The sequence below is a fragment of the Chiroxiphia lanceolata genome, chromosome 12, assembly GCF_009829145.1.
Source record: "Chiroxiphia lanceolata isolate bChiLan1 chromosome 12, bChiLan1.pri, whole genome shotgun sequence".
Taxonomy (NCBI): domain Eukaryota; kingdom Metazoa; phylum Chordata; class Aves; order Passeriformes; family Pipridae; genus Chiroxiphia; species Chiroxiphia lanceolata.
This window is the reverse complement of record NC_045648.1, coordinates 14364078-14389361: the sequence shown is the minus strand read 5'-3', so window position 1 is coordinate 14389361 and position 25284 is coordinate 14364078. Positions and strand designations below refer to the sequence as shown.

The 25284-nt window shown below is 42.0% G+C and overlaps 1 protein-coding gene and 1 long non-coding RNA gene across 5 annotated transcripts in view; one reads left to right on the top strand and one right to left on the bottom strand.

Moving 5' to 3' along the window:
* Positions 1 to 339: 339 nt before the first annotated feature.
* Positions 340 to 25284, top strand: part of ALDH1A2 (aldehyde dehydrogenase 1 family member A2) — a 55790-nt gene continuing 30845 nt past the window's right edge. Inside the window, exon 1 of one of the 3 annotated variants that reach the window (XM_032699858.1) lies at positions 340 to 440. Coding sequence is in view for 1 of the 3 variants with exons in the window: in XM_032699856.1 (XP_032555747.1) it covers positions 3268 to 3384 (117 nt within the window). In the remaining 2 variants the exon portion in view is untranslated. Of the gene's footprint in view, positions 441 to 3029; positions 3385 to 25138; positions 25251 to 25284 lie in introns of those variants that run through there. The other 2 variants (XM_032699856.1, XM_032699857.1) reach the window with 2 other exon arrangements.
* LOC116792690 overlaps positions 4903 to 25284 on the bottom strand; it is a 123165-nt gene continuing 102783 nt past the window's right edge. For both annotated transcript variants that reach the window (XR_004359230.1, XR_004359231.1), the window contains exon 7: positions 4903 to 5230. This is a non-coding gene — a long non-coding RNA (uncharacterized LOC116792690). The remainder of the gene's footprint in view (positions 5231 to 25284) is intronic.

Below are 25284 nucleotides of genomic sequence, written 5' to 3'. Positions count from 1 at the left end.
TTAACAAATTCGTTTCCTTGTGTATTCATCAATATTACTGAATTATTGTCCTAATGTCCAAGGCAATAAGGGTAGTAATCCCTTCCACAATAAATTGTATTAGATGTGAAATATCAAACATTCACTTGCCCAGTTTGAAGCCATGATTCAATTTGCTATCATAAAGTAGCCAGTGTAGTGCTGAACCACGGGAGCAGCTCACTGTGCTGGATCCATCAGGGTGTCCACAACAGCCTCACAAGCTTCACTCCTAATTCTGTTCAGCAGAGCTGCTGCTGTACTTGGTCAGAGCCCACTTGTGGTCTGGGCACTAAGGCCATCTCCTTGTCTCCCCAGGTGGTGGAAGAGGAATCGCTGTTGGGAACAGTGACAGGACACGTCTGCCTTGCTCTTTTGGGGACCTCTCAGTGGGTGGCTGTAGACCAGGAGTCTGTGCCGTGGTAAGTGCAGTGCCATGCTCCACCTGGGAATGCCAACAAGCTGTAGGTAACAGTCTAAAGGTGGTCATCTCTGAGGGCTTTTGCAAACTGAATTGCTTTTAGAGGAGTGTAGTTTGCACAAGTAGTTGATGAAGGTCGCTTTAGCAGCTCCAGACTAGGTGGATTTGAACCGCCTCTCCACATCTCTTCTCACCAAAACCTTCTCAATTTTATTGATTTAATAATGAAACTGTTATACACTTTCCTCATTCCTGAAACTTGTTTAAATGTATTCCTTTTTCAAAGGAGCACATCCTCACTCTGATTTATTTTAAAATGGCTTTTAGAAGGTGTCATCCTTGTGATGAAGTGTTAGGTCTGTGTTGCCAGTGTGCCATTAAAAATTGAATTTCTGACGTTTAAATGTCTCACTCATCCCAAGTGTCACAGTTTGACAGCTCTGCATGTCACATTACAGCACAGTATTATGGATTCATTTCCTCTGTCAGGTCAAAAAAAAAGACTAAAAATGAGAGAAAGCAAAATCTGCAGTCTCCTTCATTACTGAGATGGAAATTTACAGAAATATGCCTATTAACACTGAAATAACTCTGTATCCTGTGCTGCCTGTCTGTGCAGAAGCAACCTTTGTCCCATGCTCCTGTACAAACACTAAGAGAACGCTGGGACAATCTCTTCAATTGTCTGCAAACTTCTCAAAGATGGAGCAAGGGATATAAAAGGAATCAACAAACAGATATTGTAACAAAATCAAAACATGGCCAGACCCCATTGTTTATTCTTGACTAGGTCAATGAAAAGGTCATGTGGTATATTTCTTGTTGCTTTGTTTTGCCAACTTTAGGCAGCTGTAGCTTTGGTGTCCTTTCTCTGTTTATCTATGTGCAATGTGATAACTTCAAAACATGACATCTGATCGGGTTCAAAATGTTGGGAGTGTTTGCATCAATAAGCACAACTTTATTGATTTTGCCTAAAGTAACAAAAATGGCTTGGGCTTCCTATGTTTTCTGCCTAGAAGGTTTGACCAGAGACAGTGTAGGGCTTTGACCATGAATTTCTGATGCCTGTCAGCTCAGTCAAGGTTACAAGCTCAAGCCATCTGCTATTTCATCCAGCAAGTCAGGCCACATGTGCACTGCACAGGCACTGTTCGCTGCCTCCTGGATGGGTTTGAGATGGTGAGTGGTGAATCTGGCTCCGTTTGGCTGCTGACTTCCCAGTAACCCGCTGTATGGCATGGTCAACATCTTCCATGACATGGCCTCCCACTGAGAGGGCCCCCCCAAAAAAGTAACAGATGGTATCAGGTGGCTGTTGCTTCTAAAAATTATTGTGCCCTTTAAGCCTCGTCCTTTTTTCAAAGAACCTTCAAGAAAAGAGAGAGCCGCAGCTGGGCGGCAGGGCTTGCCCTGGCCATAAGCACCTGCTCCCTCTGATCGCTTTGCTTCCGGAGAGGAATTTGGAAACACAGGTGCTCGAGTCCCGGGCCTCTGGCTTTCCACCCAGGCTGCCCATCGCTTCATAGCTGCAGTGCTCCCAGCTCGGGAGGGGACTGTCCCCAGCACTGGGGGACAGCTGTGCTGGAAGGGGGAAAGGCAGGAGTGCAGGTTACGGCCGGGGGAAGGAGGCGGTGAGGGCGGGATGGGGCGAGGAGGAGCAGGAAAGGCGCTCAGCGCTTTCCCGGGACAAGGCGGGATGCGGGGCGCGGCGCGGCCGGCAGGGGGCAGCAGGCGGCCGGGGATGGCGCCGGTCGGGGCCGGTCCCGCGTCCGGCAGCGGGAGCGGGGAGAGCGGGGAGAGCCCGCGGTGTGAGCGGGGAGAGCCCGCGGTGGGAGCGGGGAGAGCGGGGAGAGCCCGCGGTGTGAGCGGGGAGAGCGGGGAGAGCCCGCGGTGTGAGCAGGGAGAGCCCGCGGTGTGAGCGGGGAGAGCGGGGAGAGCCCGCGGTGTGAGCGGCGCGGGGTGACAGCGGGCCGGCCGGGGGCAAAGCTGCGGGGACCGGGAGCTGCGCGCAGTGCGCGCCCGGTGGCGGGAGCGGAGCGGGGCAGGGCGGGCGCGCAGCCGCCAAGTGCGGAGCGGAGCGAAGCATCGGCCGGCGGCGGTGGCCCCCGGGAGCGGGGACCGCCACGGGCACGGTACCGCGGAGGCTGCGCCCTGCCCTGCCCGTGCCCTCTCCGCGTCCGGGACCCTGCCGGGTGCGCGCCCGAGCACCGCCACTGCCCCTGGCGGGTTCACCGTCCCCCGGCCCCGGCAGGGCTCCCCAGTGCAGGCCGGACTCCCCCCGCCGCGGCCGGGACGCCCCGGGCTGTGCCGAGCCGGGCTGTGCTCCCCGCGCTCCCCGCGGGATGCCCCGGGCGGGGCCGGATCCCGCACTGGCCCTTCCCGGCCGCGCCGCCTCCCCGCCGGTCCCCACCCGGTTCGGGGGAGGCGAAGGGGAGCACGAGAGTTGCGGTGCCCCGTGTTCCCCGCGTCCCGTTCCCCAGTGCCGCTCCTCGGGCGGGAGGCAGGACCTGCGCCCTGGAGCTCCGTCCTGCTACGGGGGGACGGGAATGCCCGGGACGGGGCGCGGGCCCGGGGGGGCCCGGCGGAGGCTGCGCCGCGAGTGAGCGGGGCTGTGCCGCTATCGCCCTAGGTAGGATGGACCTGCCCCCCTGCCTCTGCCCCCATGTCCAATAAGAAGAGACCCGGCTTGACACCTGCCTATATACAGAGGAGGAGAGCAACATCTTCAGCGCTGGTCTTTGGAGGGGGGGGGAACAACCCAAAACACAACACAACATCAGGTCAGAGCGGGGGGCTCGGTGGTATTATAAAACCCCCCCAAGACTATGACTTCCAGTAAAATTGAGATGCCAGGGGAGGTGAAGGCAGATCCCGCAGCTCTGATGGCATCTCTGCATCTGCTGCCTTCTCCCACTCTCAACCTTGAAATCAAATACACCAAGGTAAGTTGTGTTCGTTTGTTCTGGCAGAGAAATTCATGGGTTTCCCTCCAAAGGAGGAATTTTGCTTAAAATCAGTTTCATTCTGTCCTACCCAACTTGAGTGTAGAGATAAAAAAAACTGCTAAGACTGCCTTGAATCTGTAATAAAGGAAACAGATTTTTAGCCCTGTAATCATCTGCAAAACCACAGGATAATAGAAAAGCAAATTAGATCTGCTGGGACTGGCTTTGCCACTTCTCTTTAAATGTAGTATTTCCTACAGAGCTGCTGGGGTTTACTTTCAGTGCAAAATCAGTAGTTCTCGAATATACTTTAGTTGCTTTTGATATACTTCAGAGGACATTGCTATACATACCTGTGTATCTCAATCAGAAAATAAAAATATTTTCTTTCTTGAATTACCCTGTGTGCCCAAGGGACTCTTTTATGATTCCTGGAGGACTCTTAACACTGCCAGGTTGTTACAGCACTGGAACAGGTCTCTACCAACTTCCGTGATACTTGACTACATCCTTGAACAATATTGCAAAGAGGGCATATTTTTTCCTACTAACCTTTAAGACTAATTTTCATAAAGAGAGAGTTAGGGTCAGTGTAGAAATATCTGCTGGTTTTCTGTGGTTTATTATGAGACTAAATTAGTTTTGTCAATTAAAATGGGCTTCAAGAACAGTCATTTGTTTGTAAATGCAATTTGAATTTTTAAATTCGTTTATATGTTTTTAATTTTTGCATCTTTAGTGTCTTTAAAGAATGATTTCATTTCTGTTGGAGAAGTTTCAAATCTATTGTATAAACAGATTACAATGTGTCAGACTTTGTTTCTAATTACCAAGTAACTTAATAGGAAAATAAGCACATCAGCACTGGAAAAAGGTGATAACATTTTTATCTACTGGAAATACAACTTCAGGAGCTTTAAAGCTGATAGGAGACTCATTTTGGTCGATGTAGTGTAATTTTTTCCTTCATATCATCAGTTTAAAAGCTTTTCATCTTTTCTCTTTTTTTTAGCGGGTGCCAAAACTAATTTGTCCTCTAATTTGTTACAGCAATTCCATGTTCTAGAAGCATGTTTCAGAGGAAAGTCAGCTATTTTAGATTTCATTACATTTTAATGCAAACTGCAATATGCAAATTAAAAGATGCATATGGTTTCTGGCACACAATTTCTTTTAAAATAGTTTAAATAAATAAGAAATGCAGTTATTGGATGTTGTGTAGTATTACACTTCAGGAGCAATCACACTGTGCAAATAGTATTTGGCATGAATTTTGTTCATTGTTGGTTTCAGTGCAAACTGTGCTTCAGGAGTGGGAAATACTTGGGAGTGGTATCTCAGCCTGTTTGCATAATAAATTTACTTGCCTTTCTCTGTTCTGAACCTGGAGAATTGGTTCTAAAAGTCTTTGAAAAATACAGCAGCCATCAGCAATCACAGCTTCCTATCTGTAAGAATGTGAGCTGGATGGTGACCTTTAATAAATCAGAATACACAGTGCCATCATCTCAGATGTGCAGTGTTACACATTTTATAGTCGTGGAACAATTAAAAGACAATTCTTTCATTTCAATATTAGGCCAAAAAGAACAGCAACATGTTTCTTCTGAGCTTGGTTTTGAGGTATCGGGTAACTCCTGGCTGCTTTTGAGAAAAATTTGGTTTAGGACAGGTATCAAATGTTTCACTTGGCACATCCTCTGTCTCTGTTTTTCTGTCTGTCTCGCTCTTTCCTCCTTTTTCTCTTTCTCTGCAGGAAATTCAAGTGATTTATAGATAATTGGAGTCTTCAGCTTTGAGTCTTGACTTGGGCAGGACTTTTATCCAGGATCCACTTTCCCACCTATTACAAAGAAAAACAATCAGAAATGAAATAGTGGATTGTAACTTGATTCTTTCTTTTGAGGGAGTGGTCACTTCATGTCCTAAATGACAAACAACTTCCATAAACAACAAATAACATTAGACTAAAGCACTTTGGCATGAAAAAAAAAAGAAAACAACAAACTCAAACCTTGTAAAATCAGACATCTGTAAGCATTCCTAGCAGCCTCTCTCCTGCTAGTTAGCTGGGAATTTTAAATACACAACCAGGACACAGACTTCTTGAACTCTTTATTACATCTGTCTATGAATCTTAACCATTTGGGAGTTAAATCTTTGTGAAAAATAGAAGTACTTGTGGACATTTAAACCGAGTGAAAAAAACGTAAATTATATTTTGCCAATTAAATTCTATTTGTGGAATTCTAAAGTTGGTAAATAGACAGTTTTGTTAGGATAGAACATGTTAAAATTCCAAGATTCCTTAAATGAGATTTGTTAAAGATGTGTATGTAAAGATATGTACTGGAAAAAAAAAATTATTATTCATTAATCTTTGAAAAACTGCATCACCCTTGGGGTTGCTATGAAAGCTCCTTCCGAGAACACAGGTAAAACAAATACTACCTGAGTGATTTTCATTTATTCGATTATTAGGCAGAATTATTGAAACTTGTGATATATTGCTCCAGTAGGCTTATTGAAGGAACCAGAAAACTGTGTATTAAGTCCTTCCAATCTGTACACCTGATGGAGCACAGAGGTAATTGGTCAGGTAAAATATGTTCAGTGGTGAAAATACACAATGCCTTGCTTTTATGTAAGATGTGCAGCAGTCGCTATTGTGGCTTCAGTGCTGGAAGTCAGCCGATGCTGCTTTTAAAAAACTGTCATTAGAAATATTTTTTTCCCCAGTTTTTTTAATACCTTGGCATGATCTGTGAAAAATAGTGTTGTAGATGTGCTTAATGAGAACTAGTGAGCAGGATGTGAACCAGACATGCAGGTGAGTGTCCAAGCACACAGGGTTAAGTTTTTCTGCATGGCTGGCAAGTACTAGGACTGCTACGTGCAAGATTATCTCTCTTTTCACTATGATGGCTCTTTAACTCTTTACTTCTTAACATTGACATTTGGGGAGGGATTGCATGTGCAGAATAGGACGTCTTGTAGCGTTCCATGGAATTAGGTTGCTCTGCAGCCCTGTGGCACAGTGAGCCCTCGTCAGACTCGTCAGGAGTGTGCTGGCAGTGCTGTGCTCCATATGTAAGGGGGCATGTAGGTAGGAAGGGGATCCAGCCCTCCCCCGGCAACAAGTCACGCTTCTACAAAGGTCGACTTTATGCCAGAAACTCTCCCAGAATGGGCTGCTCCAGAAATGTCAGATGTGTGAGATAAGCTGTGGCATGACATCCAGTAAGGACACTTTACTGGTGTGTTTTGTGCAGGAAGCCCAGCCCTGAGAACCCGACAGCTTCTGAGGGTGATCACAGGGTTCTCAGTGTAGTATCGTGTTGATACTCCTTTTTTTGTGCTTTTACAAAACTCCATTTTCCCTCCTGAGATGCCTCCCAGGTATCTGACAGTAGATATGGAATCAGCCCAGTGGATTGAGCCCTTTGCAGCATTTCCCTCTGGCTGTCTCCATCTGAGGGGCTAAAGGTGTTTCTACAGGATGTAGCCATCCTTCCTTTGTTATGGCATAACCACACTGCTTTACAAAGTATTTTCACTGTGGTTTTAGTCAGACGTTGACTTTTTAAAAGACAGCTTGATATAAAATGAGGACCCCAGGGCTTTGTCCTGTCCCAGCTCTGTCACTATATCAGGTGGCTGAGTGAACAAACATTCTCAGTTTGCATCATACTGGGGACACTAATCCAGATGGGTGTTTTAAGTTTCTTACTTGCCAACTGATTTAAGTCTGAGAAAGAGCTGAACAACTTTAGCATAAGGAAAAGCTGAAGAGTTGTGGGTTTGAGAGCTTTTTATAAAGAGATACTCTAAAGGGATGAAGTTACAGTGCAGTAGCAGTGAAGAGGTACATGAAACATTTCTGTATGAACAGCCTATGAATTAGCTGACAATCATATTTTCTTTGTCCAGTGTAAAAGGGTTTACCTCTACCCTTACGCCATAGGCTAAAATCTGTCCAGTTTCCACACACACACACCAGAAAAACTACCCAGCACTGCAAAAGAAAGCTGTATACAGGAGTTTGTATGAAGTGTAGGCAAACTGCTTCTGGGTAGACAAAAGCTAACAAATACACTTCAAATTCTCGTATGATAAGCATCTGGGTTTGAAGCATTTTAGTATTAAGGCTCAGTACTTTCATCACCATTATGCTTTCTTGGCATTATCCTTTTCATCAAAATTTCCAGCACGTGTTTTCCAGATAAACTTCTAGACTGACATTAAGATAGGAGGCAGCAAATCTATTTTATTTAGAATAATATGCAGAATCTTTGTCATTTTTTGAACTGCAGAAAAGCTTTGGCAAAACTCAAGTAAGTGATGAATACATGCACTTTCCCACCTGTCTTTCCCTGAATGAGCTCCTTTAATGCCTTTTGAAGTCAGAATCAGGGAGTGATGCTTGAGAAAACCAGCTCACCTTTTGGGTCAGGTGGGTGAGCACAGTCCTGTTACAAAAGACTGGGTACAGAAAATTAGAGATGTTTGGTTGAAGAGTAGACAAATAGAACAGCTACTTTCCCCTTTGTGGAACACTTCAGCTTGTGATGCTGCCACTAGATATGTCCCTCTGTATTATCATATATGATGTTGTAGTGTATAAACCGTATTTAGATTTACTGTTGTTTAAATCTACAGTTTGAATTCTCTTCTAGTGTATTCATATTTTGGGTTTAGTACTACAGTCCATCAATTCATACAGCAATTGCAAACTGTTTATGTACTTCTTTCCAATTAGCAGCCTGAATATAGGATTTCTTTACTCCCAAACTTTTAAACTCTTCTACATAAACCCAATTTACCCAAGTATTTCATGAGGGACAAGAAACAACTGTAGCCCTACATGTATCCAGTCCCTGCCTTTCCTTACTCCAGTACAGCCATGTAATTCAAGAGCATTAAAAACACAGAAACCACCAGGCTGAAACTGGTCACAACTAGAGAACTCCTGCAGAATGCTGCATTAGAGTGGGTAACTATGGTAGCAGTGACCTCTTACTGTGCTGAATCTTTAGGGAAAGGCTGGATCTTTAGGGAAAATGCAAACTGGTTTAATGCATCAAACTGCGCAATAATATATTTCTGTCTCTGTCCAGTCTGTAAGGTCAGATGATACACCGAAGGACAAGTGCTGTGCAATTAGTGCTTTTGTCCTCTTTGCAAAAAATGTTTAAAATTTCAAGTATTGAAATACAAAAGGATCCATATATTTATTTGCACAACAAAACCAGAAGGTCAATAATAATTAGAGCACTTGCCCAAGTTGAAAAGCAGACAAATTCGTACCCCTGCTGTGAAGCAAACAGAGCAGAAACTTGAATATGGATTCCTAATTTCTGATGGTGGATAGGCCCAAATTTTGCCACCTTTGGCTATCCTTGGAAAGAGTCTCACATTCTTTCCTGTTGAATAATTCACTCTTAAGTTTCTATGAGGTCTCTGAGACATCAACTTGATATCCCAGTGGGCAGGACCCTCATGAAGGAAAAGCAGGATTCATGTCTTTTCTCCAAGAATACTCATGATGTTAGACAGAGCAAGGATTTGATCCAAAATCTGTGGCTGTCTGGGCATTGGCTGTATGGAGGATTGTGTTGGGACACACACATCCTCTCACACTCTCTTCTGAGTGTTCATTCTGACTGAAAAAAAATATCCCTCTTTAATTTTTCATTTCATTTTGTCCTTCAGAAACATTTCCCACAGAAGTTCACCAATTCTGATGCATTCCCACATTAAATTTCTGTCTTGTATAGCCACATTTTATGATAAATCCCACAGTCCGGCAATTTTTGATGCAGCTTGTCCATCACCCTGTCCACGCAAAATTGTTCCCGACAGATCTTAATGGGCTCTGCCTGTTTGAAGTTATTTGCTGCCATAAACTGCCTTGTTCCTGGGAGCACCACACCATGGAACCACTGAATCCAGTTGTCATCCCTTCTTTACACTGCACAGGAACAGTTGCCTGTTGTCTGACATTTCAAGTCGCTGGGAACAGATCTGCATCCAGAAGTCTGGACCCTTCCTTTCAAGAGCCTTTTCTTTGCATTTACGACCTTTGGCAAATTTCATCTCCCTTGAATTGCCCAAATGTCGTTTTACTTCAGCCTTAGTAATATTTTCTGCAGTACACTGATTAGCCTGAACATTTTTATCTACAAATTCTATACCTTACTATTAATGATCTGCAAAAGCAGGTGAACCAAGATATCGATTGCTAGTCACCGTAATGAAGGGGCACCTTGCTATTAACCTCTTTCCAGGGAGAATTATCCGTTTATTTCCAGTCTTTTTATCTTATCTCTTAACCACTTTTTAATCCATGGCAGGACTTTATCTTTCACCATATGGTTACTAACTTTCCTTAATAGCCTCTTGCTAAGGACTTTATCATCAAAAGCCTTTTTAAAGTCTAAATAAATTATATCCACTGATTCATCTCGGCTCCTAATTTGACTAACTATCTTCCAAGAAATCTCACACATTTACAGAGATAAATGACAAAAGATGAGTTCAGTGGTCCATATCATAAATTCTTAGTCAGGTCCTGCATAAAGTCACATTTCTTCTTTTACAGTTTTGCAGCTATTTTTCCTAAGGCTGAACTGTAACTTTTCTCTATTTATTTTTTTTTTTTTAAATAGTTTCATTCTCCCCAGTTCTAAAAAAACCCACAGCTTCTTATCTGTTTGTTCGGGGGTTTTTAAGAGTAGAACTCCTTCTCTGAAACAAGTAACCAATATATCAACTTTAGTTCAGCTGAAAGAAATGACAGACAAAAAATGCACTTAAAGAGAGACAAGGTTATAAAGAAGCTGTGTAAATATAATGTAAGCAAAGATGTGTAAAGGTATAAAAAATCTTCAGAAAGTTGCAGTTCTATACAGTCCTCTAGTGAGGAATCCTCAGACAAGCACTGGCATCCCTACTCAAGCATAGTAAGTGCATGAATAGCTGTGTGAAGATTTACTGGTAAATATTACACAGAGAGAGATGAATTCTAAAAAATGAATGCCATCCAAGGGCCCAATCATTCATTATTGTTGTGCTTTCTCAAATGAATTCCTGTTCAGACTGCATATACCTGTTTCTTTTCTGAAACACAATTTCCCTATTCAAGAATTTGTCCAAAAACATATTTCTATTGATCAACATTTTCTGTTAATAGAAACCTACCTTTCTGACAAGAATGCAGCACATCAATTTTAAGTCACACAGTTAATTAAGCTTTTGGAGCACTTCATTACTGAAACTATGATATGTGAAGCCACGTCAAAGTGTTGCTGCAACAGCAATGCTGAAATAGTCTCCCAAATGACAAAAGAAAAAAAAGGACCTAATTCTTGATTACTTGAAGTCAGTGCCTTTTACAGAGAGTCTAGTGAACCATATTTTTACCTATGACTTGAAACATAATACATTCCAGCTTTGTTGGACTGAGGTGGGAAAATACTTCAGAGAACGATCCACATCAAAATCTGTGACCCAAATAAAAACGTTTAAGGTCAGCTCAATCTCAGTTGAACCTCAGCTGGAGGTTAAAACACAAGGACCTCGCTGACCACCAGAGTATATAGACCTTAATCTGCGAGGGATTCGTAGGTATTGAAGACTTTGAGTTGAACTCAAACTCTAAAGGGATGCTGGTGGGACAGCTGTGGAGAGGCTTACAGCAGGTGCTGTGGTTACAGAAAGGATAGAGTTGCTAATTTCCATGTGGATTTCTAGTATGCCCTAATTTAAAATAAGTGAGCTACAAGGAAATCCATTTAGAAAGTCACAAAGATGTAGGAAGTGTTGTATGGAAGAACAGGCTGCAGCCTCTTTGCTGAACTTGGATAGGAGGAGGATGCCAGGGGGCACTGTCCTCTTGCCATGCTCTGGTCGTGTGGCAGCTTTTATACAAAATTCCTCGGTTTTTACTCAGAAACTGTTAGAAAGTGCCTTTCCATACAGAAATTCCAAACACGTGTATTTACACAGGTAAGGGCTTTGCTTTAAAGTGAGACTGATTTCTTTCCAAAGAAGAGCTATTTCTTATTTTGGGCAAATACAGGTATTTTTAGACTGTCTTATAAAGGCTGATCTTATCCTTTTGTGAGTAGGTCAACATGCCTTAAATTTGGGTTCAAGTGACTAAAGCTGCTCAAAACCTCAGGGGTACATTTCATCTGAAATAGATCTCTCCAACTGGAAGGTTCTTCCAGGTTTGTGCTGTGGCATTGTTTTCTCGTGCTTCAGTGGGTAAAACACCACTTAATACATCATCATCATCATCATCATCATCATTTTCGTCTACCCCACCACTACCCTGGTATACTCCTATTGGCTTTTGTGCAATTCCTAATGCCTTAGATTTTGAAAACTGGAAGAACTGAGATGCATTAGCATTTGGGATTCCTTTTTATTTCAGAAACTTTAATTCAACTCTTTGCAGCACAATTGCAGCTTGTCCTGGACTTTAAATGATTTGATATACTGTTACTGTTAGATTTAATACAGATGATTCTGTAGAACAAGTATTTTACCTGTCATCCTCTAGTGTTCCAACTAGTGGCTCTGCTTTTCTAAATTTTGGCAAGAAATAAAATCTACTTTCATATAGCCAAATTAAGATCCCCCCGACAAAATGAGCAGCCCCTTCTGGAAACACCTTCAGCCTCCCTTTAATACCTTTCATAGCCTGATTGTTTTCAGAATCCACTGACTCTCCCAAAGCCTGCATCTGCTTATTTATTTAACTTTGGCTCCTCCTGACTGTTTTATTTGTGTTACCTTTTCGGTAATTTTATTCAGAATATTTGGTAGCAATTTCTGGTTTTGGTTTGTTTTTTTTTTTTTATTTTGTGTTTTGCAGTCTTTTAAAGTTAGCACTTAGGTTCTTTTTTTTCATCCTGCTTTTCCTCTCATATCATCCTTCTTAGCCACCCCATTTATTTTCTTGCCTGTGCTTCCCGTTTTTAGCCTTGGGAATGCGAATCTTCTTTGACTCTTTCACATTCTTAAGCCTCCATGCTGACTCTAAGGATTTTAATTTCCTAGCTTCAAGCAGGGAGTTTCTAAGTTACTTCCTCTTTTAAAAAAAATCCGCTTCTTGAAGTTTAGTATCCCAGAGAGTAGGGCTTCTTCATGTGTTTCTCTCCTGCAATGAAGCTGGAATTATTTACGTGAAGACCATTTCTCAGGGGTTAAGACACAATTTTTAGTCCTTGACAGGTATATGTCAAATGCTGTTTACATTAGGATACAGAAAACTCTGTTCACACTATTTCAGTGCAGCTTTCACTGAACTAAAATGTGGTTATTTTGGCACCAGTCTTACTGCCCTCATATCCTTTTTCCTCTTCAGTGCCGCTTCAATGTCACTTCAGATGCTCTTATCCAGAAGTCACCACTTCACTCCTGTTATTATCCTTCATGATCTGCATTGCTTCCCTATCTGTGGCTCTATATTATGTGTTATGTCTCTCCTCCAGGCAGTACCCACGCAATGCACTGCACAGGGAGCTGCTCCCCCCTCTCTGCAGCCTCACTTGTCCTCCCTGCATAGCTTAAACATACCAAGTGTGCTATGCCTCTGATAATTCTCATCCCTTTATGCTCAAAAAAAATGCTTAATTTTCCCCTCTCTGTGATCCAGTCCAGATCACACATTTTCACACTCAAGTTTCTTGTGCTGGTTTATTGGCACTTGTGCTTTTATTTCCTAACTATAACATGACCTAGATGAAAATTGTGATCTAGTTAGTGGAGAAACCCTGTGAAGTCTTTTCAGCTAAACCACAAAAGTGCTTCCCAAGGCACTGCACCTCACTTTTATTTACCACTCTGCTAGTGTAAAAAGTCCTTAAAATAGAAATTAATTTTAAACTAGGTTTAATACCTCTTTATACTGTCAAATTGATTTGAGAAGTCATTTATGTAACTGACAGGTGGATACATAGATTTATTTTTTTTTAAGGAACCAATTCATTTTGTTGTCTGAAACATGTTTGGAGTCTATTTTAAACGTTCCTTGCACCCAGACATAAAAGCACTGTCCTGATTCCACGGGATATTTTCAAAGCTCACCAGTATACCTTAACATATGCATTTCACATTTGCTTATGTGGTTTTTTTTTCAGCTGTAACAGAAGTAGTTTAAATTTATTCTTGAGTTGTTAGAAACACGCAAGAAATTACCACCTGCCTTTCCAAATCAAGAGGTTTATTTTATTTTCTCAATTTCTTCAGTTGTGAGGTATGGTTGGAGCAGTCCTGTACCAGAATAGCCTGCATGGACCTTGAGAAACAAGCACACATGTTTGTCCGGACATCTGGCTAAGCCTTCATCCCCTTTTCCATCAGTGCTTGACATGTTGTTGGTCTTCCTCTTTTTGTCCTTATCACACTTTACCACAGCTACTTGACGGCCTCTTCTCTTTTGTGATGTTTATGGGATGCTGTTTTCCTGAGAGGTGAGAATCAAGCTCTGCCTTTTCACTAGTCCATTTGAAATTGTGATATAAGACTAACAACAAACGTACTAGCTGTGCTGATGGAGTCTTGGTGGTCCAACCCTTTGATAGTGACTTTAAAATCCATTTGTTACATTACTAAAGAGATTTTTAGCTGGCCTCACTCAACTGCAAGTGTTAATATTCTGCTCCATCAAATCTTTCAGAAAGCATTAATTGATTCAGCCTCACTGTAAAACTGGTGACAAGGCTCCTTCACAGATGGGGGAGTTTAAATTTGTGGGAGTGTAACCATGACTAACTCAGACAGTAGGTCAGTGTCAGAGGCAGGATCTCTTGCTAAACCAGCCAGACTACAAGAAGATCAAACATCTATTTTTGTACATAGTATTCTGGGAAATGGCAATACAGATGGATTTCAGAGCCGCTGTTTACATGTGGATGCATGTCTGCACTTCTATATGGCATTAATTGCACACTTCTCTGCGTGCTCACCTATACACACACACATGGTATAGATGAAAAGACCCCTTTCTTTATGCTCTTTCTTTTCCTCTCTTTCTGTGTCACCTTATGAGGAGTTGTCTCTGTTATTCCCTTGAGCATTGTCAGGGAGGCAGTGCCCTCCCTGCTGCAAGATCTGCATAATGAGTTCAGATGAGGCTGGGGCTTGCAGTGTTTTTCCCCTCTGTACCTCTCTGTTAGGAGGAGCATTCCATCGGTGCCATGCAGTGACAGTACTGGAATTGGTGCTGGCATTGTTTCTCTTCACTTCTCTAAGGTTTTGTTTTAGTAAGGCACTCCAACATGGAGGGAGAGGGAAGGCCCTGCTATTTAGACGATAACCAGGAGCCCGGTTCAGAACATGCCCACTGAGGGGTGCAGCACAGCTCTTCCTCCCACCAGCCAAGACAACTGCTTTTAATGTTGGGATTCTGCATGAAACACAAATGTGTTCACGCTCTTGCTCTCTGTCTCAGTTCATTTCTTTCCTTGAGGGAGCAACAGGACAAATCCTTTGACAACTTATTTCCTGGTTAGAAGCCTTTACCTGCTTTCCTGGAATGGTTCCCTGTGACTGGGAACCTTTGTAGTCAGCTCTTCCAGCTGTTTGCCTAAACGGTCTTTAGGGAGACTAAAAGCAGTGAACCTGGAACAGCAACATTTAACTGCAGCTAGGTCCCAGGGGAATTTAGTTATTACTTAACTGGATTGAATTTGCAACATAACCTTATACCAGATAACTGCCAAAGGTTGCATGACATTAACCTTCACAAGCAGCTCGTCTCTGGTGTGCTCCTTGCAGAAGGGTGGGCGTGGGGCGACAAGTTTGCTGTAATTAATGCTGGGTTCCATGCCTTTACATACCAATAGTATTTGCAATGCCTGGGTGAAAAATTTCTCAGATTAAATTCTTGATGGTGATTTTAGCCATTTAGTGATCACGTGTCATTGTGTTCACTACACCGAGCATAAATCCTGTCTTGTAAACAGCAGGGAGACTAATGAGGTTTGCCCACATTCTGGTATCACTACAAGGGGCTCCAGCAGAGAAAAATGGAGTTTGGTTAGAAAGTGGAAAAGAAACATGAATTTTAAAGGAAGGGGGGAGGAGGAATCTCAGGACTGCATATATGAATATTTGGTTTTTTTAAGGAAACCTTTTCATTGACAAGACTTTCAGTGCACTTTGCTCATTTAAGGAAATCTCTGTATAGTTAGATTTTGGGTTTGCCTTAGTCCATGTTTTTAATGCTGCATGTTTGGCAAAAAGTTGAGGGTCAAGTTTTTAATTTACATACTCAAAGTTATTAGTCTGTTTCTATTTAAAGGTAAATAGAAGAGCTCATTTTTCCTGCAGGCCTACATCTCTATACAGAATAGCTCAGCAGTCATATATAAAAATGTTAAACTCTCTTAAACATTGGCATTATTTTGCTATACCCTCAAGTGTTTTATTTGCTTGAGACTGTAATCAGCTCTTGCAAGAACGCTTCACATCCAGTTTTAGTCTTAGCACCACAGTGTACTTTGGGGTGTAAATTTGTCAGGTATCCAAGCACAGTAGGATACTTTGACAGTTTAAGCCCAGTTCTCCCCAATCAGCCTTATGAATAATAAAAACCAGAATGACCTATTGCAGTTTTGTATATATAAAGGCAATGACTTCTCAACAGAAAGAACTGGAGGAGAAATCAGAACTGAACTCTGAGGAAAGGGAATGTAGCTAAAGTTTTCTTCTCCCCTGAAGAACATTCTAAAGTAAATAAATCAGTATTTCTCAAGACTTTCTATTAAAAAGAATTTCCAGCCTGAGAGATTTCATTGCAGAGTTGAACGAGAGGTGTTGGGTTCCTTTGCATGTTCTTGAAGAGCAAAAAGGGTTTATAAATCAGACTTCTGGGAATTGTTATCTCACAGCTTCTTCTAACAAACACAACAATTTGTTTTAAAGGCTTTCACCAAAGATGTCATAAGTGGTAATCCCTATGTTGTAAGTGGGTACTTAATGTGATTTAACTTAATGCTGATGATGCAAAGCTATTCTCCCCCAAAGCCCATTAAGAACATCCAATTTTCTGGTAGACTAACACTCCTGCTTACTGTGGTAGAGATAAGTGACTGTTTAACCAGGACAATAAGGAACAGTTTCAAACCAAGGCTGCAAAACTTAGTGGCCACAAAACTGTTCTTTGTGAAAGTTCAGACTTTGAAAGTAAATGTCACAAGCTGGATTTTTTCTTTTTAGGAGTAGTTTGAATTTCTGTATGTACAGACATGTAGATACAGGCACTTTGAACCACCTTACTGAGCACACTGGTGAATACAATTATTTATGATATTCATAAGCATGGTCTAGGTAAAAAAGGTCCAGGGCAAGCCATATATGTAAATAAGGTAAAAAACTGATAAATAGAGTTTTATTTCATGTTGCCCTAAAGTACAGATAATTCTAACAGTTTACCCAAGACAATTCTTCTCACACCACATGCTTATTTGCTTGATTTTTTGTGGATTTTGTATGTGCAGAACGATACAAAAGGAGATATCACTGGCATAATTTAGAAAACATGCTAACAGTAACATTCAACAATACTCAGGATGCAAAGCAGAAGTGAAGGCAGACTTTTCAGGAGCTTAAGGCTGCTCACTTGGGTCTAATATAGAGTTAGCACTTTGCAGGTCAGTGGCTCTGCTATTTGTCTCTGACCTAACAGATCTGGAGTTCTTCACATCAAAACCAAGTCTTGCTGAGCTGAGATCAAACGTGTTAAGGTAAGGATCTTGCCAGTGATTTATCGTGCCAGGGAGGGTGATCAGGCCATAAGGGGCCACTGCAAATGAAGCTGACATTCCAGCAATTTCTCATGTGTAGTTATAAGGTGATTTTCTCAGGCAGAGCTTTTAAGTCAAAATAAAATTGCCCATTGTATTTTTCCGCGTTGCCTATAACGCCTGAAATCCTAGTAGGAATATTTATTTATGCAGCACAGCTAATTTCTAAGTGAGAACTTGCTCCTGGTGATGAGCATTTAAAATGGCAGTTACCTACAAGTGCGGATCTGCTAGATTCTTTCAAATGGCAGAGCATGTTTCCCATGTACAGATAAATAGCTCACACTGTTTTCTGTCACACAGAACGAGCACACAAGACTTGCAATGCACAAACAATGCAAAACACTCGAGAACTACACGGACTAAGACTAGTCTTGTTTGTACAAACCCCTCCTCTTTCCCACCATTTCAAATGAGTGCATGTGGAAGGGTTTGCAGGATCGAGTTATTAATAGCCACAACTTCATTAAAGCCCAGTGACAGCTCAGTAATTGATTCTGTAAATAATTACTCCCTATTTAGTGGATTTTTAGAAATCTTTCATTATTTCATTTTTTAAGGTGCAGTGACACCAAGGATCATACTCCATAAAAAACACTGCCATCCTTACCCTAATCATCCAGCTATGGCTTTTCTTTGTTAATAGTGAAAATGTAGAGCAGACTTAATTTTTTAGTCATCCTGGTTTCACAAGCAATGTCTTGTGATGCAGTTAAGAAAGAGCAAATATTCTTCTCCAGCAATTTAAGAGCTCCACGGGTGAAAGGATAAGTAAAGCTTGGGAGCTTAGTTTCTTAAGAATACATGAAATATTACCTGAGCTATGTTATTGCTCCTGTATTGTGCTACTAACAGCAGATAAATTTTTCATTAACTGAAAAAAAGCAAAAAATTACTTAGAGGAAAGCCTTTATGTGCTGTAAGAAAAGTTTCTTCCCACAGGTTTAATAAGGCAGCCAAAAGGAGTAAAATGTTTGTGGTGGGTATAGTTCAACAGACAATGAATCTGAAGTTTCTTCTCTTTAGATTAATTTTCTTGAACAACCAGGCACAAAATAATCCCTTTAATGAGACTGAATTGAAATAACGGATGCCGTATCAGCATGTGGCACAGTGAGAAACTAAAATAGAAAAGGGTATCATCACAGTTTGGCAGCTTGGGTTTTGTGCAGGAAATACTTGGGGGAGGAGGAAAGTAAGCACGCTACTGCATGTTGTTAAGACTTATTTAATCTTCTTAACTAATTACTCACACTTCCTAATTCAAAATCATACAAACAAAAACGTTTAGATAAGCCGGGAGTTTTTTCAAATGGGTGCCCCCTACAGCTTAGAAAACAAACATGACAGGTTTCCCCTGTCTGATGTGCTGCCATTTGCAGAAGGACAGACCCAACTCCCAGAAAGACAGAAGACTAATTAAGACAGGAAGACAGGCAGGTCAAACATTTGGTGTGAGGGATTTGGGACATAGGGGAGAAAAAATCATGTTACATTCCACTTTCACAGCAGACTGACAGGAGGCTTCAAGCCCTTTCTCTGATTCCATTTGCTGCTCAGAGACCCTGGATTCCTCCAATTCCTCCTCCCATCACACCCCTTTCCTAGTGTACCATTCTCCAAAGCTCTTCCCTCTGGGAGCTGGCTCAGCAGGGGTCTTACCTTTAAGCACCTAAACAACATGTCCAGGTGGGAGGGCCAGGGCAGCAGCCCCTGGACATAGGGCAGAGATGGATCCTGCCCCAAGGGAGGGCTTACCCTCTCCTCCACCCCACTGGGACTGAAGAGAGTGAGCCTCTGCCACCATTAGGTGCTGGATGATGTGAATCCTTCTCCAGCTCATGTCTGGCATGCAGAAGTCTGCCTTCATTTATGCAGGATGAAATGTCACTGAGACCTTGATGTTATTCACTTGTTTTAAACACTTGGCTTCTAATCCAAAGTCCAGTGATCTGAAGGACTGTTTTTGATTTCGGTAGGGTTGACTCAGGCCTTGCTACTTGGAATTTACATCCAGAACAGTTAGACAGCCTGGTCTTCCCATCAGACATGCACCCTTGGCACGGGACTCAGGTTGTGTAAACATAATTCTACTGGAGTGTGACGTACTGCTGCACTGGCAGCAAAACCAGAGCAGCCTCATCCACTTCTTGTGCATTTTATTTCCAATTTGACTTTTTTGATCCTCCTGCTCTAGTATGTTTGTAAATGTTTAAAATTCTCCAATCCTCTCGGTACACTCCAAAGTTTGGACTTTAGAATTCTTGAGTGAAATTTCAAGTTTGGATTTATGAAGGAAAGCCCCTTATATGGTACCCCATAGCCAAAAGCCTTCAGGCTCTGAGGTCCAAAAAAGAACAAACTTCCCAAAGCACACAGAGCTTTAGAAATAGAGCTCTTCTTCTTTTTCAAAATTTTTCTTTTTGTACAGTGTGGGGGGTGTGAATAAGGAGAGGGAAGGAGCTAGGACAACCCAGCAGCTAAAGAGGAAAAAGAAAAGTCTACATGTTCTGGTTTTGTTTGGCCTTACAGACCTCACAGACTCTAGAGCATATGTCAAGTTTCCAGTGAAACAGCTTTGTCTCCTAGTACAAACATCCCTCCAGAGGCTGTTGCCACTGATTCTTTTTCCTCAATTGGGGCCTGATTCAGCTCCCACTGAAACCAGTTGGATTTTTCCTTTTGTTCTACTCTGGGTGGGGTTGGACCTCTGGTGGCTGAAAACCAGCTGTGCCCACGGGAGCTTGCTTGCCAGAATTAAATTTGGTGCAAAGTTGTTACTCATGTACAGTTCACTATTACTCTTCATACAACTACAGTTGCTCTGCAGTTGAAAGGCATCTCATTACAAGAACCCAAACCTGGGTAACTTCTGAGGGCTGATGCTGCTCTGTGGTACCACGAATGAAAGACACAATAACCACCGGTGCCTGTGTGCTCAGCCAGCCTGCCCTGGCTCCTGGAGGTGTGTCCATTGAAAGCCATGCAGCCATGCCCAAAGAGACTCATTCACAGCTTGCCCTCAGCTTCTGCACTGGGAATGTTTGGGGATGTTGGCTCAGAGTGAACTGCCAGCAAGGAGCAGTGACTCTTGCTGGTCACCTGAACAATCCTCTTAAAAATATAATAAAATAAAATAAAATAAAATAAAATAAAATAAAATAAAATAAAATAAAATAAAATGGCACTAGTGGTCCATTGCTGGTCAGTATGCTGGGGTTGGCTTTTGCTTTCCTAGTGCCTTCTTATAAACCAGGTTTTTGCTGATTCCGTAGCCAGCTGTTGGTTTCCAGTCACTCCCAGGAGTGCCTCACAACACTCTCTGGCTAGAACGTGAGAGATTTGCTGTATCAAGACAGCCATAAAAGTCAAGGAAAACAAGGCTTGTGAAAATAAACAAGCTGCACCTCTGATTGGCAATCCCATCTACTTCATTCCCTTGCAATTGTACTAATCATTAGGACTCTTGAAATGTTTCCCAAGGAGAGGAAATGAAGTTGCCGAGATGGGAAAGGATATGAAATTTCCTGACCAGACTGAGGCACAGGTGCCCGGTATCTGGGATGTTATGCAGTATTTACCAAGGGAAATGCTGCTGCTGGATTTTTTGCATGCCTCGAAAATTGTTGTATGTCCCCTCTCCCCCCAAAAAGTGCCATTGTGTATTTGTTAATGCCTCCAGCTCTGAGAAGATGCTGAGGGCTGAACAGCTGTGATTCTTTTATAAAGCACTTTGGCATCTGATGTCCCCTCCCCCATCCCCACAGATTGAACGTCAAAGGCTCTCTAAGGAAAATCCACATATGAAAAAAACATCTTTGATGTAACAAAACTATAACCAGCTACTAAATCAATTGAGTTAGGAAATTCCCATTCCTTCCTCCATTCATCCAGAACCAAGTCTCCTGTGGGAAGCCATTATTATTTGGATGTTAAAATCCTCTTCCTGTACCAAAAAACATTTCTGGAGCTGCAACAGCACAAAAACCTTGTTTATTAAATCCATGGGAAAATAATTCCACCTCCAAAGAGCTGAATGCTGGGCCACTGTCTGTCCACTGGCTGAAGTTCTTAGTTAAACAGCTGGGGAGCCTGAGGAAAATGCCTGATGACATCATCACTAAGCAATATCGAATTAAGAATGTAGATCATCATTTCACTCACACATCATTTGAGAACATTTTCAAGAAAGGAAATGGAAAGTTACATTGTTGCCACCTGTGTTGATTACTCCTACGAATTAAGAGAGCCCAAATTACTTTTTTTTCTGTATGTTTTAAGGAAAGACAATACCAAAAAAAAAGAGAGAGGCAGTGAACATGCAGGAATCCCCACTGAATGTAAAAATCAGTTCCATTTCCCAAATCCAGGGCTAGCCCCTGGCTGAACAGCAGAGGGAATCTGTAGTACCATGAAACCAAAGCTCCTTCAAGTAAGAGCTGCAAAGATATTTGTTCTGTGCTATATTTAAATTAATTATGTTTAAGATAGTTGTTTTGTACTTTCTCAGTGGTAAATAGTGCTGAAAAAACAAAATCCTGTCCATTTTCTCCCTGGTCTAAATTTTGCTACTACTGCACTGCAGATTAGAATGTCCAGCCTGGGTTTGTACACATCCCATCCTCTTTGACTACTTATCACTCCAATTACCTGCATGGTTTGAAATGAACATTAAGTTGCTAATTATTAGTAAGCTAACTGGGACAGATGGCTACTTAAACGAGACATTGTAGTTGTTTGTTTGCAAAGCTTAATTTGCTTTGCATTATGCTAAGAACATTTACTCTTGGCTTGATTTCAAAACTGATGAGCATCCAAAATGCTATAGAACTCAGCACTCAATGCTTGTGAAACACAGGGCTTGTGCAAAATGCAATATATGATTTCCTTCCAACTACATGTCAGCAGTCTCAAAGTAACTTGGAATTTTTACACAATAACTTTGAATTTTACTTTTCCTTTGTATATTTTTTTTGGTATGATACGGTATCTCAAAGGCTCCTAACAGTCACATGGCCTGTAGGGTGGGTCAGATTGCTTCCCTGTGGAACCCTGTCAACATTGGCTGTATGTGAGTAACCCCAGGCAAAATCTGAACCTAGCAAAGACATGGTGGGACCAGTATCTTGCAAAGTTCTATCAAAAGGTCTATGAGAACGTGTGTGTGCGAACGAGAGGTTATTGTCAGTACCAGGAGCCATGTGATTGTTCTCTTTAGGAAAATCCCATGCCCTCTCCCTCTTTCATTTGAAAAGGAACAGAAGCTGCCAAGGGATCTTTATGAAGAGCTCTCGTGAGAATGATGACACTTCACAAGGTCATGTTCACAGGGGCAATTGGGAGCTTCCAAGCACACCTGTGCCACTGTAGGGCCTGTTTGAAATGCCCTCACCTCACACACCCACAGCCTCACCCACCTGTGCCTCACCTGCTGCCCGACCTGCGTGTTCCCCTAGGCAGCACAGGGGAACAAACGTGTTTATTTTCCTCCTTAAAGCACTGAGCACCAACTACAGCCAAACTGCTCCCTTACCAGAGGCCTTGACTGTTTTGCCAGTTGGCTTTGTCCTTGGCCAAATCACCTCACTGACAGGGACACCTCAGGAAAGCAGGAAAGTTTGCCTTTTATCTTCCTGCTCTGACATTACTGCAGTTACTGGCTTTGCTGAGAGTAAACGGCAAACAAAATGTTTGTGTGTTCCAAGATTTTTCAAATGCTCCCTCCTTCCCTTTTCATTTTGGCACAGTGCTATTGATAGCACCCAACAGGCCAGATTATTTAACTACCACAATACCGCATAGCAAATGCATGACACATTATACACTTTTTCTTTTCCTTACTGCATATCACAAAAGGTAACACTAGGACTCAAACAAAAACAAATTACCTCAGTAACTCCTGGAAAACTCAAGTGGTTAATCAGTTACCTTTTATTTACATATATATGCTTAATGCTGAATTAAGTTGTAAAAACCAAAGGCTGATTTATAGCCCAAGTCAGCCTTAATTAACATTGATTCCAGGGGAATAGTAAATGCGAATAGCCTTCACAATTGAGGTTGAACAATGAACTCACTGGGTGTTGTCCAATTTGTAGCATGATTTACATGGAAGCAAGCCCTTCTTTTTCCAGGGTTACCCCTTTTTTATCTGGTGTTTAGGATGGGTTATATATAATCCATAGATAGGAACATTTGCTGTCAAATATTCTCCCTGATTTACAGTTAGCCTTCACCATGGTCACTATAAATAAGGCAGAAAAAAACCCTATTTGAGGCTTTGCAGGGATTCCTTGTTCTTGCAATGTGTCATCGCTTCTCCATTTCATGGCATTTTTACGAAGTGGCCATAATGAAAGTCAGATTAAATGTACAGGATATATACGTTTAATCAACAGCCATTGGAGTCAGTAGTGCTGGAAGAGTTATAAAAGCCCCTATGAATGCAAATTTATTGCAAAAGAATCTGTGTCTTGGTGGTAGGAATATCTGCTGAATGGTACTACCTGACACAGAACACCTAAAACTTTCAAAAGTGAATTGTTTAAGTGCAAGGTTTTGCTTGTAAAGACGCCAGCTGCTGGATTTCAAGACTTGAAACTGTTCCAAAACATGGGACTAGGTACTTTATTTGTGCACTAGAGTAAATACTCCGATTTTACTGCCAATTTAAATGTGCTCAGTTTACAGTAATGAGCTTGTATAGGCAATACCTTGTTTATAGAAAGTGGAACAGGAAGAAACTAACATTAACCATTAACAGTAGCAATTTCTCTTGCCTTCAGCTCTAACTTTATGCCAAATAGATCCTTCCCATGTCCTATCTGAAATATTTACTATTACAGTTCTTTTTCTAAATCTGTGGGATAAATGGAGCATTCAGTAAAATAATACACCTTTTCCTTCCAGCTGATTTGAATTGCAACTCTCTTTTGTAATTCCAAAGCACTATTTCTCATTCCTATGATGAAATGTATTTTAAGAACAAATACGTGTCCTATACACTAGCAAACCTGATGATAGGTGTTAATCCCAGCAGAATGGAGTCAGAATTTTTTAATCCTTTTAAAAAAGCACAGACGACTTCTGGAAGGGAAGTACTGAATTGCAGTTGCCATGACTTCTCAGGTCCTTGTACTCAGCTGAACTGCTTTATTCTTTCAGTACAGCTCACACGAGAAGCCTATGTGTTTATGTACATACTGTCACCTTAAACAAACATGCTTACATCTCCTCTGGCCATCTGCTCCTGAAGCTGAGAGCTTTTCTCCCTTCCCCTTCCTCCTCAGCACCCCCCCACACGCTGGGTGCAGAGTTAACTCAATGAAAGGCATGACAGTAAAATCCTTCCTCCACACAGGTCATAGATCTCAGTTTCTTTTTTTCACTTACAGTCTAAAATGTGACAATAATACACTGGAGGGTTTTGGCATATGGTGTTAATCACTAGAAATAATACTGGAGATTCTTTCACTATCTTATTTTAGCTGATTTAGCTCCAAAATGTCCTAACGGGCCAGTACTTGGGTTTGCCAAATAGTGTGATCACTGAGCAGGAAGACACCAGCACGGTCTGGTGTCTTGAAGTCCAAGGACATGAACAGGTTCAGAATAAATACAGCATGCAAAGAAAGCAAGGGTAATGGTGTGGTAGGTCCTGGGTTCAGCAGCCTATGAAAACCTAAACAAAAGAGTGGGGAAAGTAAAAAAAGAACAGACTGGAGTGGGTGGAAGGGCACACAGCAGAGTGGCTGAAGTTGGAGGCACAGGGAAGAGGAGGAAACACAGTAATAGCAAAAGCATCCATAATAGCAAAAGCTCGTGTAATTGTTGCTATATACAGTTGCTCTACCTCCAGGGTCTTTTCCAGGCAGACACAGGTTCCCTCCACACATGTCCTCAGACAGCTGGACATGAGGCAGCTCTGAACCAGAAGCTGTGTCAGTGCAGTTAGTGTGGCACTGAGCCTGAGCTAATAAGCCCTGCTGGAAAGAACACAGCTACAGGGCTTCCATTTGGCTTGGAGAATAGGTTGAGCAAGCTCATGTCTGGTAAATGAAAACTCTACAGACATATCTGT